This window comes from Hordeum vulgare, chromosome 7H, assembly GCF_904849725.1.
Source record: "Hordeum vulgare subsp. vulgare chromosome 7H, MorexV3_pseudomolecules_assembly, whole genome shotgun sequence".
NCBI classification, from domain to species: domain Eukaryota; kingdom Viridiplantae; phylum Streptophyta; class Magnoliopsida; order Poales; family Poaceae; genus Hordeum; species Hordeum vulgare.
In genome coordinates, this window is record NC_058524.1 from 620,816,716 (window position 1) to 620,831,836 (window position 15,121).

The following is a 15,121-nucleotide window of genomic DNA, read 5'->3' on the forward strand; positions in this document are numbered from 1 at the left end:
TGATTTTGGCTTCCCGTCTGGTCCTGAGTGGTCTGAGTTCTTTGACGAGGCTGGGGGCAGTGGCTTGGCTGATGATGCTGCTGATGATGGTGATGAGCTTTGAGTTTGATTGGTGCTGTTGACGGCTCCCTTTTTGGTACTTGGTGCCAAAGGGGGAGTAATGTATCGTAGTTAAATTTTTATTATCGTCATTTTTAGTCTTTGGAGATTTAATGTAATGGATAAAACTCATGTATGGCTACTTATGAATGGTTGTGACTCGCTATGATATCATCATAGACTATTATGTCGTGCTTCCTTATTTCTATGATGACTTATTATCCTTCCATGTTGATCCATTGGAGCTTCAATTTCTTTATCATGCATATCTTAAGGGGGACCTCCGTACTAAATATCTCCTAGACTATAATGTATGTTTAATCTTTTTGAGACCTATTGTATATGTTGTCATCAACTACCAAAAAGGGGGAGATTGAAAGTGCATGATATGCCCTTAATCGTCTTTTGGTGTTAATGACAACACATACATAGGAAACTAATCATATTTGTTGAGTGTATCTCAGGACGACAAGTACTTTAAGTAGATTGAGATTTATGTGCCAAAGGTTGTCTGAAAAGATTGGTGATTTATATTTCGAGAAGGCTCGGGATTAAGAAGAGATGATGAAGAGTAGTCTTTTGAGTTTACTGATATTGAGTATAGGGATCCCGCACTATTAAGAGGGGATCACAGGTTCTGCGATAAACTTGCTCATACCACATATCTACTATCATACCAAACACCACGTACTATTCACTCTGTCTTCAACTCAATGCATGTCCAATTGCCTCGGACATCCGGCTCCCTCCGGACGTCCGAGGGCCGGACGTCCGGCTGGCTTCGGAAATCCGCAGCCAGCCACCAGAAGTTTGTGAGGCATATAACTCGGAAATCCAGCTCCCTCCGGACATCCGAGGGCCAGACGTCCGGCCAAGCTTCGGAAATCCGGAAGTCTACACCAGTAGAATTTGTGTTCTATATCTCGGTAAACCGGCTCCCTCCGGACGTCCGAGCGCCGGACGTCCGAACCCCATCGGAAATCCGGAAGCCACCACCAGTAGAAATTGTGCTGTATAACACGGATTTCCGGGCCACTCCGGACGTCAGTACGCTGATGATTTCAAATATGTTCGGGCGCATCTACAGGCCTCGGACGACCGACCCGTGTCGGACGTGCGGTCACTAATACTTTCAGAAGAGTTCTAGTCGTGCCTACAGGCCACGGACGACCGACGCATGTCGGACGTCCGGCCCCTCACGGACGCGCGGACTTCCGGCAAGCGTCGGAAGTCCGGACCCTGTGTGACTTATTGCACCTCCAACGGCTGGATTTCACTCCACACTATATATACTCTTCTCCCACCTCATGAAAGGGTGTTCAACTCAGCTAGAATACACCCAAGAACACCTTTCCTCTCACTCACTCTTGTCTACACCAAATCCTAGACCCCAAGAGCATTTGTGAGTCCCTTTGAGTGTTGTTCCAATCAAAAGATAGATCGTCTCCCTCTCCTCGTTCCCACCAAAGTGATTTGTGATTTGAGCAAGTTTTGAGCAATCCCCGTGATCTTGTTACTCTTGGAGGTTGGAGACTCCTAGGCGGTAGGAGTCTTCGGAGAGGAATCAAACCATTGTGATATCCCCCGGAAAGTCTGTGAAGGTTTGGAAGCCACCTCAAGGCTTACCACTAGTGGTTGAGAAACGCCTTCGTGGAGTTATCTCAAAGGAAGAATACGGTGAGCCTTCGTGGCGTTGGTGTGCCTTCGTGGTAACATCCGCCCCTCTAACGGTGACGTAGCTTCCCTCCAAGGAAGTGAACATCGGGATACATCCTTGTCTCTCTCGGAGTTTCGGTTATTCCTAACCCTAACTCTCTAGTTGTGTTAATCCTTATTACATACTTGTATTTGACTATTGTTTACCGCTTGCCTTGCTTCACTCCTAATAGCTTACTCTTTGTCTTAGCAATTATTAGACTTACACTCATATTCCGCACTCTAGCCTAAAATTGCTAAGTAATTATTAAAATTTGGATTTGTACCTATTCACGCCCCCCCCCCTCTAGGTCCATCTCGATCCTTTTCACCAACGACATTGTTCGCACACTACTTATCCAAGCTCACCTTCCCCCTCCCTTTTGGGTCGAAGCCCTCCACACCGCAACGTATCTCCTCAACCGTCGACCGTCCCGTGTCGTTCACGATCAGACCCCATACTTCCTGCTCCATGGCGTGCACCCCACCTATGATCATCTTCGTGTGTTTGGGTGCCTATGCTTCCCAAATCTTTATGCCACGTCGCCACACAAACTCGCTCCCCGCTCTGCCCGTTGCGTCTTCCTCGGGTACCCCCTCGAGCACAAAGGATACAGATGCTACGACCTATCCTCCCGCCGAGTTATCGTCTCTCGTCACGTTGTTCTTGACGAACATGTGTTCCCATACGATCACACAAACACACCCTCGGTTGCTCCTTCCCCAGCCACAGAAAATCCAACCCGAATCTCAACCAAAATCCCACCTACCTCGTACCCGTCCCTACCACCCCTGGCCGACGGCACACCCCCATGCACGCCAATCACGGGCCGCCAGCCTGCCATATCCCCACCTGTGCATCGCGCGTCTCCCGACCCACGCCTGTCGGCCGAATCCCCCTCGCCATCCGCGCTGACCCCACCTGCCTCGGATCGCTCCCATCCCACCGATTCTGCCGCCACTACCCAACCACCTACCTCCACGCGCCAAACGACCGCACCTGCCGCCTCTGCCAGTGCTCCGTCCTCGGATCCCGGACCTTCCTCTTCCGCACCTGGTTCCACGCCATCTACCTCGTTTCCTGCGCCCACCACTCCTATGCAGCCACGTCTTCCTGCAAACGCCCAACCCGTTCCACCGCCACAAAATTCCCATAAAATGTGCACTCGCGCCAAGTCCGGTTTCTGCCCACCACGCCGCCTCTTTCTTGCCCATACAACCAACACCATCTCGCCTATTCCTCCCACATACCGCTCGGCACTAAAGGACCCCCATTGGCAACATGCAATGTGTGATGAATATGATGCTTTAATCAACAACTCGACGTGGTCTTTGGTTCCCAAACCTGGAGGTGTCAACGTGGTCACTGGCAAGTGGATATTCCGCCACAAGTTTCACACCGACGGCTCTTTGGCGCGCTACAAGGCAAGATGGGTGGTTCGTGGATTCACTCAAAACGAAGGCGTCGACTACGACGAAACATTCAGTCCGGTTGTTAAACTAGCCACCATTCGCGTTGTGCTCAGCATCGCCACCTCCATCTCGTGGCCCATACACCAACTCAACGTCAAAAACGCCTTCCTTCACGGTGATCTCAAAGAAATGGTATATTGCGCTCAACCTTCTGGATTTGTCGACCCAACCAAACCAGATCACGTCTGCCTCCTGCATAAGTCTCTCTATGGCTTAAAGCAGGCCCCACACACTTGGTTTCATCGCTTTCGGTCCTTCCTGCTTTCTCTTGGTTTCCACTCTTCCAAATGTGACTCCTCTCTATTCATCTTGAATCAAAGGACCTCCATTGCATACCTCCTGGTCTATGTCGATGACATCATCCTAACTGCCAGTACACCACAAGCTCTCCACCATGTCATCCACTCCCTAAAACAAGAGTTCTCCATGACCGATCTCGGCGAGCTCCACCATTTCCTAGGCATTAATGTCACTCCCAACACCTCCGGCCTGTTTCTTTGCCAGCAACAGTATGCCCTAGAGATCCTTGAGCGTGCCAAGATGCTCAACTGCAAACCCGTCTCCACCCCCGTCGACACACAATCCAAAGTCTCCGCCCATGTCGGTCAGCTACTCGACAATCCCACCCTCTACCGTAGCCTTCTCGGTGCCCTGCAATACCTCACTCTAACATGGCCTGACATCTCCTATGCCGTTCAGCAGGCGTGTCTCTTTATGCATGCGTCGCGCGATTCTCATATGCAACTTGTAAAACGCATCCTACGGTACATACGGGCACTACTCACTTCGGGTTGCAGCTCTACAAATCATCCTCACATGATCTCATTGCCTATACGGACGCCGATTGGGCTGGGTGCCCGGACACCCGACGTTCCACTTCGGGGTTCTGCGTCTTCCTTGGGCATAACTTGTTGTCCTGGTCATCTAAACGGAAAAACACAGTGTCTCGCTCCAGCGCAGAAGCGGAGTATCGCGGCGTCGCGAACTGTGTTGCCGAATCATGCTGGCTCCGCCAACTGCTCCATGAACTACACCGTCCTCCCACATGTTCGACGTTGGTCTACTGTGACAATGTGAGCGCTTCCTACATTGCTACGAACCCGGTGCAACATCATCGCATGAAACACATCGAGATAGACCTTCACTTCGTGCGTGACCGTGTCAATCTTGGTGAAGTTCGAATCCTTCATGTTCCATCAAGCTCCCAATACGCTGATGTCTTCACCAAAGGGCTCCCATCACAGCTATTCCAGGAGTTTCGCACCAGCCTAAACATCCATCCCCATGGAGTTCCGGCTGAGGGGGGGTGTTAACACATGTTGTACCACTAGTGTTGTAACTACACTCCATGTATATAGCATCCACTACTCCCATGCCCTGACCTGCGTGCCACCTAGATAGGGCCATGTAACCAACTCATGTGTATAAGAGAGAGAGGTGAGGAAGGCTCAATACACAAGTGATAATCTTTCCTTCCTACTTAGACCGTCATACGTATACCCATCACGTATTGTATACGTACGACGGTCTATAGTATACAATACGCGATGAATATGCGTTCTCCTTTATACGTTTTGTGAGGGAGGGGGTGTACCGAAGCACACCTCCCAATATTATGATACAGAGAGAGTAGAAAGGAAACATGAAAGTGGAAAAGCCAGTTCAAAGCATGGACGGAAAATCCACCGTGAGGTTGTTACTGCAAAGGTGTTATTTTATATCTGACTGCTAGTAGTGGTTTTCGGGAAATGTACATTAAGTGGGAACAGACACCTCCACCACAATTTGTAGCATCGATCTCTAATCCGATGGCTGAGATTGCCTTTTTCTATTTTATTTTTTGAACTGAAGGACAGATTCTATACTGGTCCTTCACCTAAAATCTCAGGTCCGGCCCTGGCCTCTTCTCCCCGAAATCCGGCACCGGCGAGGAGTTGGAGCAATGCGTCGGTCGCCCCGTGCCCCGGGGTGGAGGTCAGATTCTCGCGAGCGTCGAGCGCATGCGGCTGCGCTGCTGGGCAGGCACGCGGCCGTGGAAACAATGCAGAGCTTCCCCCGGCGGCATCGAGTGCAGTGCAGGTAGTGCTCCTGCTCGTCAACCCAATCGTCTGATGCTCCCGGCCGTGTGTACCAAATTCAAATACTAACACTGTTAGTTGCGACCGTTTCACGATTTTGCACCCATTGATTAACAAGGATCTGGGGATATTGGTCACGGATTGTTGGTTAAGACGCAACTAAAAATAATATATATACCTATTAATAAAAGAAATATGTATTCTTAGTCCGTCGTGTCGTATTACAAAATCCTCCTTAAGTTTTATATTGTAATAAACCCACGGTATTGGGAATGCGTTGAAAAAAAAACAGTTCAACAATGTAATAGTTTTCACCGGTTCGTATGAAAGTAAACATTTTCATAGAAAAACGTGATGATTTTCATCGAGGGAGTCTGCCGCATCGGCCCAACTCGAGTCTGCCAACCAACCCAAAGAAACCAACTCAGCCGGACTATCAACTCACGCAAAAAAGAGTTACGTGTACCCAGTATCGAACTCGGGTTGCCGACGACAACTCATACATAGCTGAAGATCTCTCAAAATAAAAATACAAATCTCGTCTGTATCAATAGTCCCACCTCGTTGTAGTACATCAAAGCTCACCAATTTATATACATTAGCAAAGTAGATATTCACAAGCCCCTTAGGATGACATGTGGAGTTGTGAGAGAGTCTAAAGATTAACATAAGGAAGGCATGAGTTAGAGCCAACATAACGAAGCTGGATGTGGCCAAATCTTAAAAGAGATAAGAGAGAGGATCGGGAGGGGAAGGAGTAAGGATCGAAGGAGTTCTTCAAAGAAGGAATTAATGGAAGGGAGAGAGACCGGCGACCCTCAAGGCTAGGGCCCAGGCGCGGCGGCTCACCGAAGGAGGATGCGCGTGGTGGCGAGGTCGTAAGTGCCGCGGCTCACCGAAGGAGGATGCGCGTGGTGGCGAGGTCGTAAGTGCCGCGCCTCACCGGAGGAGGATGCGTGTGGCGGCGCGGTTTCGTGTGAGGGCGACCAGCTACATGAGCGTGCAAGCAACGCTCGAGCAGTGCCAACGTCATGATCGTCCGGCAAGGTTGTAAGTTTTTTTGTGGAATATATAAAAAATACTGACGCAAGAATCAACCGGAGAGGTGGAGCTGAGAGCCCACAAGCCCACCAGGCGTGGGCCCCCTGGTCGCGCCTGGCAAGCTTGTGGGGCCCACGAAGCTCCACCGCCTCCAATCTCAGCTCTATTTAGTCCCTTTCGTCCGGAAAAAAATCAGGGAGAAGAGTTCATCGCGTTTTTACGATACGGAGGCGTCGCCACCTCCCGTTCTTCCTCTGGAGGGCATACCTGGAGTCTGTTCTGGGCTCCGGAGAGGGGAGATCATCGTCATCACCAACCTTCCTTCATCGCCAATTCCATGATGCTCTTCACCGTTCGTGAGTAATGTCATCGTAGGCTTGCTGGACGGTGATGGGTTGGATGGGATCTATCATGTAATCGAGTTAGTTTTGATGGGGATTAATCCCTAGTATCCACTATGTTCTGAGATTGATGTTGCTACTACTTTGCCATGCTTAATGCTTGTCACTATGGCTCGAGTGCCATTATTTCAGATCTGAACCTATTATGTTGTCATCAATATATGTGTGTTCTTGATCCTATCTTGCAAGTTGTAGTAGTCACCTACTATGTGTTATGACCCGACAACCCCGGAGTGACAATAGCCGGAATCACTCCCGGAGATGATCATAGTATGAGGAGTTCATGTATTCACTAAGTGTTAATGCGTTGGTCCGGTTCTTTATTAAAAGGAGAATCTTAATATCACGTAGTTTCCATTAGGACCCCGCTGCCACGGGAAGGATGAACAATAGATGTCATGCAAGTTCTTTTCCCTAAGCACGAATGACTGCATACGAAATACATGCCTACATTACATTGACGAACTGGAGCTAGTTACTTATCTCTCCGTGTTATAACTGTTGCATGATGAATAACATCCGGCATAATCATCCATCACCGATCCAATGCCTACGAGTTTTTCCTACTGGTCCTTGCTACGTTACTTTGCTGCTACTGTTATCACTGCTGCTACTGTTACTTTGCTGCTACTGCTGTTACTTTGCTGCTACTGCTGTCACTTTGCTGCTACTAGTTACTGTTGCTATCACACTACCTTGCTACTGATATTTTTCTACAGATACTAAGTCTTTCAGGTGTGGTTGAATTGACAACTCAACTGCTAATACTTGAGAATATTGTTTGACTTTTCCTTGTGTCGAATCAACAAATTTGGGTTGAATACTCTATCCTCGAAAACGGTTGCGATCCCCTATACTTGTGAGTTATCAGTGAGGTTGCAGGAGGAGGAACAATAGAGGCTGAGCGATTGCTAGCTTGTGGATAATATAAGGCACTGTTGGCTACCACTTTTTTTATCGAACTAGGTGGCCGCACTGGATAGAAGCCGCTAGATGTACCTCTAGGTGCTAGCATCGAGTACAATTACGTGGCCGTTATTTTGTTTGTACGGCCATGGTTTAATAAAAATTACACTAAATAAAATACATGTGACTAAAACTAAAAGAAATGTATCTTGAAGGAAATGAAATTTGGGGCTTTCTTATGGACTAGGTTACTATCAATATATCTCTTCACTCTATATGTTACAGATGTCGTTTGTGCGAGATACATTGGAGAGAGGGTGGGATAGAGACCTTAGGCGTCACACTACACTGTGTGGCGCCCAACACGATGTTGTGTGACGCCTGAGACCTAGTGTGGCGCCAAAGACATAGACACCATACTACACTGTGTGACGTTTAAGACAAAGGCGTCACACGGTGTAGTGTGGCGCCTGACTGTCGGAAGTCACACAAAAGGATCAGCTGGATGAATTTTTTTCAAATATAGTTCAGTTTGTGAAATACTTTGGCTTTTGGGTCAAAATTATCAATTTTGCCCAATCTAGCCCTACATAGTGTCTCTACCGTACATCAGCAGGCTGTACGATTCTACACCTGTAAATCATTTACCCTGTATCATCTTGTGTACCAATTACGCCTGCGTGGGAGTGAAGTATGTGTTAGATACAAAATGTAACCTCGGCACTCCGGTGATCACATGAGACAAGGTCCGACGAGAGGAGGAGGCACACATAGGTTTTCCCGGCGCTCGAACACCTTCTGCCGCTCGAACGGCACGCACTGTATATTCTCCTGAGCACGTACTCAGTTTTCCTCCAGCGAGCTACACAGCCGGGGGGAGTCATATACGCGAGCTCTGACATGCCAGCCTCGCCCGCACGCACTCGCTGCCCCCACTCCCCACGCCCCGCACGCGCCGGCTCGCGCCCACCCTCCGCGCTCGACGCGGTCGCCGCGGCCTCCTCGCGCGCGCCTGAAGCGGTCCTGGCCGTTGCCCCCTCGCCAGCTCCCGTGGCCCCTCGCGCGCACACACGCCCGCTCACGTACACACACACGCACGCACGCCTACACCCGCGGTCCGACGCGCCGTCTACCCCTAGCCCGTGCCCATACACGCGCTAAGGGCGGACAGCCCGCCGCCGCGGCTTAGTGCCTCACAATCTCCCCCTAAGACGCGGCTCAGAGGAGCCCGGGCTCGTCGTCGTCGACCTCCACCAGCATGGCTTGCTCCTGCGGCGCCGGTTTCTCCCGCCTCGGGCAATCCCTTTTGAAGTGACCACGCTCGTTGCAGTGGTAGCAACGACCCCGTCGGTTCCCTCGAGCGCTAGTTGCCACGCTCCGGACGTCGTCGTCGTCCCGCGAGCCACCGCGCCCACGCCGCTCCCTTGCACGCCACTGAGCCATGGTCAGCATCAGCTGGTCGCCGCCGTCCTGTCCACGACGTCGCAGCCTCTCGTCGAACGCTTTGAGCCGACCCAGCGCGTCCTCGAAGAGCATGGACGACACATCGTAGAACTGTTCAATCCCTGCCACCGCCGCGTACAGACGGTCCGGCACGGCGTCGAGGAGCTTCTTGACCATCGCGGCATCGTCTAGGGTCGATCCAAGCCCCGCGTAGCGCGCCGCCATCCCGCCGATCTTCCCTGCGAACGCGTCCAGCGACTCGTCGGCGTCCATGCGCAGCCACTCGAAGTCCCCTCGGAGCGTAGCTAGCCGCGCCGCCCGCACGCGATCAGCTCCGACGAACCGCGACTTGAGGCTGCTCCAGATCTCCGCCGCGGTCTTCTTTGCGGCCACCTGCAGCAGCAAGTCGTCGGAGAGCGCCCGCAGCAGGTAGGCGCGGGCCGGCTTGTCCTTCTTCGCTATCACCGCCGACACCGCTTCCTCCGGCGGAACCACCGCCTCCCAGAGCCCGGCAGCGTCGAGGTCCGCCTCCACCTTGATAGCCCAGGTGGTGTAGTTCTCCCCCGTCAGCATTGGGACCGACGTCGCCATCGTCGTCCCAGACCCGCCGGAGTACGGGACCAGCGCCATGGCCGACAAGCTCCCCGGTCGCGCGTGGCTCTGATACCAAATGTTAGATACAAAATGGAACCTCGGCACTCCGGTGATCACCTGAGACAAGGTCCGACGAGAGGAGGAGGCACACACAGGTTTTCCCGGCGCTCGAACACCTTCTGCCGCTCGAACGGCACGCACTGTATATTCTCCTGAGCACGTACTCAGTTTTCCTCCAGCGAGCTACACAGCCGGGGGAGTCATATACGCGAGCTCTGACATGCCAGCCTCGCCCGCACGCACTCGCTGCCCCCACTCCCCACGCCCCGCACGCGCCGGCTCGCGCCCACCCTCCGCGCTCGACGCGGTCGCCGCGGCCTCCTCGCGCGCGCCTGATGCGGTCCTGGCCGTTGCCCCCTCGCCAGCTCCCGTGGCCCCTCGCGCGCACACACGCCCGCTCACGTACACACACACGCACGCACGCCTACACCCGCGGTCCGACGCGCCGTCTACCCCTAGCTCGTGCCCATACACGCGCTAAGGGCGGACAGCCCGCCGCCGTGGCTTATTGCCTCACAAAGTACTACTACTCTCTCCGTCCCATAATATAAGGGTGTTTTTTATATTAATTTAGTGTCCAAAACGTTCTTATATTATGAGGTAGAAGAGGTAGTAGTAATATTCCATTTTTGTAAAAACAAGAGTAGAAGTTCTAAAGAAAAAGTAGAATAATTCTTCACACTAGAACTGTAGTAATTTTACATGGGTACCAAGTCCAGTACAATTCTTCCAAATAGCTATAGTAAACTGGCATTAGCGGTGCAATTTTACCCAATGCTCTGTTAATAACCAAATTAAGCCGACACGGTGCTGTTACCCAATGCTCTGTTATCTTCTTCAGTTTCGTCAGGCGGCAGGCCACTGCTCGCGCATCTCTCCACCACTGCTGGTTGAAATAGAGCATCAGGAAGACGGCACAACACCAGTCTCTATGCTTTGATCCAAATGGTCAACACTTGGAATGACTCATTGGATGTATAGTGTGAAAACTGTAGAGCCATGGATCTTGACTATTGTACCAATCATGTTGGTTGTGTGCGGCTTCCCCGCCCTACCATGAATTTCTTGTAATCATGTTTATCCATCAGTGGTGGTTGATCCATCGACTGCCAATAACAAAAGGAGAAGGAGGAAAGTTGTGTTAGGTTCATAGATTCACGTATATTTGACCTCAAAGAACAGAGGAAGGATGTTGGGGAGTGACTTATTTGGTGTGCATGCATGCACCAACAAAGAAATATTCAGACATACAGGTTTGAAAGGATGAATAAGTGTTGTACGAATCAAAGTAAGCACATGCTTTACTAGGAGGGTACCTGCATCGTTCGGTTGCCTTGCCACCTCTTCGCCCCCCTCTGAACTGCCACTGGAAATTTTAAAATAGTGTTCCATGTTACTTTGAAGCCTGATCTTGATGCTCGGGTGTCCTGGATAGACGCTGATGGCATTCATCAAGATAGCCTCCGCGCCGGCAGCCCTTCTTTGTGACTCTGTATCAGCTCCCTCAAAGTAAATATCAATGTCGACTTGCTTGAGTTTCAGCAGGTGCTCCACGCCCTCAACTGTTGAGGGGCCGTGACGCTCCACCCCGTGCTCATGCGCTTGCAGATTCAACTTTTGGAGTTTGGGCATTGCCCCTACCATAAAAGTTAGACACGGGGCGAAGCTCGTGATTCTAAAAAATTTGAGAACCTGGAATGTCACCTCACCACCACGGACTGTAATCCTTATTTCCGGGGAGTTTCGTATCCACAACCACAGGTACAGTAGATTAGGTAACTTTGCGAGCAAATCAATGTCCTCCTGCATCAGCCTCTCAACAGCAATTCCCAACTGCGAGAGCTTTCGGTGCTGACCGGTCCAAATCGGAACCCTCGGGAATGTCCAAGTTGCTGCAACATGGAGTGACTCAAGATTCCTCTCAGTATTGCTTGTGACCAGAGAAGCCAACTCAACAGATGGAGGACAAAATATGTTACTACTGGAGCAAAGATGTTTCAGATTGCACCTGATAAGTTTGACAACGGAACACCAGAAAATATCCATAAGAATTGCATGTTGGCTAGTGGTACGTTCAGCACCATCGCAGCAAAAATCAAGAAACTCGAGATTTGTAAGTTCACTGAGACCTGTTAAATTACCCACCGAGTTCATGTGCACATCAAAGTTCACCAGAGTACGTAGGGCCTTCATCCTACGAATTCCATCAGGTAGCCTTGTTCCCATAGGAACATGTAGATACATCAAGCAAGGCAAATGAACAATGTCACATGGCATGGCAGTAATATCCATACATGATTCCAGCGTCTCCAAATGTTTCAGGTCCCCAATTAGGGTTGGCAGAATAAGGATTGGCATCTTTTCCTTCTGGCTGCTGATGCTCATATATTTCTTCTTGGTTTCCGAATTGATGCTTAAATATCTGAGATGAAACAAGTTAGAGATTGGTGTGAGGTCAATCCTATCAGCAATGAGACCACCCTCATAATGCACGTTCAGAACTCGGATGGACTTGAGTTCATACATAGAGAACTTGAAAGGAGACTTGCCAAAAAGAGCAAGAGATCGAATATATGGCATGCTTAAACTTGCTTGTACTATGCATTCATTAGCTCCACAATCCAACTGAAGGAAAATTCGACGAACCTTGCTCTGCAATGCTGGGATCATGCCCTGTAGGTTCTCTACCACACTAAGAAACTTCTGTTCTTCCGACTTGAGTCTGATTAGATCAAGAATCATATCATGAACTTTACACTCTATGACCTGTCCATCGTACCAAATGTTTGTAGGTTGGATCATGTTCATATTGGCAAGCTCATTAAAGTAACTTTCAGCAACCTTATTTGTATCCTGGCCATGTACTTTATGGATGAAACCTTCAGCCACCCATTGCCTTAAAAGATCAGCCTTTACTATAATGTAATCCTCTGGATACATGGCGATATACAACAAGCATGTTTTGAGACGATGAGGAAGATTGTTATAGCTAAGGTTCAATACTTGTCTCATCCCCTCCAAAGTTGGGTTTGTTCTCAAATTTGAGCTTAAAGAATTGCACACATACTTCCATTGTGTCACTGATCTAGTTGGCTGACTGACCAAAAGACTAGCTATACTGACAATGGCTAGCGGGAGACCACCACATTTTTTTAGAATTTCGATTGAAATCTCTTCTAGTGGCTGAAGATCAACCTGTCCAACTCTACTGAAAAATAATTTTCTTGAGTTTTGATCATCAAGAGGACTCATCTTGTAAACAAACTCATGCTGAAAGTTGCAGGTTGCTTTAGCTACCATCTCAATTCTTGTGGTTGTGATAACTTTGCTACCTTGTTGGTTCTCTGGGAACGCACAACGAATAATTCCCCATACTGATTCGTCCCATATATCGTCAATGACGAAAAAGTACCTGCCAATGTTTTATATTAAATATGCACTCAGTTATTAAACAACAATGCAAATGTTAAAATAAGAGTAGAAGAGGAAAATATGGGACTGTGAAACCTCAAAGAAACTATGCATACAGTAGGGATTGAGAAGTTACTAAAGTACCTTTTTTCTCTTAGATATTCTCTGATGCTGTCAATGAGATCTTGCACCTCGTCAGTATGGGTTGCTTGTGGCATCTTAAGTTTTTTGATGATCCTACCGAGAAGCTTCATCATATTAGGTCTTTGTGATATTGACACGAAAACCTTGCAGTCATATTGCCCTCCAAGCTCATGGTATACTTGATTTGCAAGTGTGGTTTTTCCTAGACCCCCAAACCCAACAATAGACACCACTCTAAGAGGCTGGACAGATTCAGCCTCCTCGGCCATCAACAACTTGATAAGATCCTCTTTTGGACCCTCCATGCCAACAAGGTTGGCCGCCTCTGTGTAGAGGGCTGGCACCCGTGGATCTACAGCTACATAGCTAGAACTAGAGGCACACTCATCGAGCTTATACCTTTTCCGACGTTCGCTCACATCTTTGACCAACGTCTTCAGCTGCTGGATTTGGTTGGCAAATTGGTGACGCGTTCTCAATGCGTTGATGTACTGAGCAATTTTGCCAACAAAGCCAACACCTCCTCTGTTAGAATCCTCACCAGATTCGTGCATAAAGTTGTCGATGCAGTCCTCGATGTGGAATGCCATTTCCATCACCTGGTTCTTCCACTCCCTGGTCTGTGGATCCAGCTCCTCTTCTATGCTCTCGAGCTTCTTGAGGACAGCGTCCATGCTGCCGAGCTCATCCTTGAGAAACGCCACCTCTCGCTGCATGCTCTTATGCTTGGTGTACTCCTCCCCCATTAAAGTGGCTAGCTTCTCTAAGACAGAGTTCATCACCCCAGTGGAAACGCTCACCAGCGCCTCGGCCGCCATCTTTGAAGCTAGCCTCCTGGTTCTATTCTCTCGGTGGTGTACGCGTGCTCCCTTTTCTTGATCGAACAGAGCAAAATGCAGAGCTTTCTGGTGCCCGTGGTCTTATCTCTTCATGTGCAGAAAATTCAGCAGATGAAGTTACAATTTTTATTTGTTTTCCTATTATATGTGGCTGAGGGTTGTGTGTGATCTCTTTTCCCGGTTGAACAGAGTAAAATGCAGAGTTGTGTGGTGTCCATGGTCTGTCTTATCTCTTGTAGTGCAGAAAATTCAGCGGATGCAGCTACAATATGTATTTGTTTTCTTATTATATGTGGCAGAGGTTGCGTGTGCTCTATTTTCCTGGTTGAGCAGAGTAAGGTTGTGTTTGGTTGAGTTGCAGATTCTAAAAAACTTGTTGTGAAAAAGCTGTCGTGGAAAAGCTGGAAGCTGAAAAGTTGGGGTATCCTAGCTTTGAGATTTATACTAGGAAGAAGTTATAGATTCTCAGAAGTTGCTTTGTACATTTACCCCTTTGATTAGCTTTTAGCTTTTCAAAACAGAAGTTGGTAAAAAAAGCTGAACCAAACACAACCTAAATTGTAGAGCTCTGTGGTGTCCATCGTCTTATCTCTTTTTGTGCAGAAAATTCAGAAAATGCAGGGCTCTGTGGTGGCCTGATCAAGTGTTTGCACAGAAAGGATATCCCATCTTAGTTTCTCAAGCTGGACATTTCAAAAGCGATTAACTATGTCTCCTGGGAATTCCTCATTCAGCTGCTTAGTTACAGAGGATTCAGCCAGACGGACTTCTTCCCTGCTTCTCACGGCCAATAAAAAAGCCTGAATCAACGGCATAGGGGAGGGCTGCGCCAAGGACACTCTATAGGGAGCAAGTCTTCTGCCAATGACAGCGCCTTTCTGCAGGCGCCTGTCTCTAGAGTTGTTGGGTCACGTATGCCGTGGATAACCAGAACGGA

The 15,121-nt window shown here is 49.2% G+C and overlaps 1 protein-coding gene across 4 annotated transcripts; it reads right to left on the minus strand.

The window, feature by feature from the left end:
* Positions 1-10,443: 10,443 nt before the first annotated feature.
* Positions 10,444-14,302, minus strand: LOC123411567 (disease resistance protein RGA5-like). 4 transcript variants are annotated; one of them, XM_045104534.1, is made up of 4 exons: positions 13,745-14,301; positions 13,346-13,438; positions 11,107-13,202; positions 10,444-10,896 (listed from the first exon to the last, which is right to left on the minus strand). In XM_045104534.1, exons 1-4 carry the CDS (start codon positions 14,161-14,163, stop codon positions 10,868-10,870), a joined length of 2,637 nt encoding a protein of 878 aa, XP_044960469.1. In that variant the 5' UTR covers positions 14,164-14,301; the 3' UTR covers positions 10,444-10,867. The 4 variants fall into 4 exon arrangements, with proteins under 4 accessions (XP_044960469.1, XP_044960468.1, XP_044960470.1 ...); XM_045104533.1 differs by having other exon boundaries at positions 13,346-14,300; XM_045104535.1 differs by lacking the exon at positions 10,444-10,896 and having other exon boundaries at positions 11,670-11,798; positions 11,936-13,202; positions 13,346-14,302.
* Between the last annotated feature and the right edge of the window lie 819 nt (positions 14,303-15,121).

Bases quoted from the DNA above. Each gene is read 5' to 3' on its own strand.
- LOC123411567 (XM_045104533.1), bottom strand. From the start codon at position 14,163: ATGGCGGCCGAGGCGCTGGTGAGCGTTTCCACTGGGGTGATGAACTCT. The intron at 13,203-13,345 runs GTACTTTAGTAA...AAACATTGGCAG, and splicing joins GAATATCTAAGAGAAAAAAG to GTACTTTTTCGTCATTGACG. The intron at 10,897-11,106 runs GTACCCTCCTAG...TGTTATTGGCAG, and splicing joins AAGGCAACCGAACGATGCAG to TCGATGGATCAACCACCACT.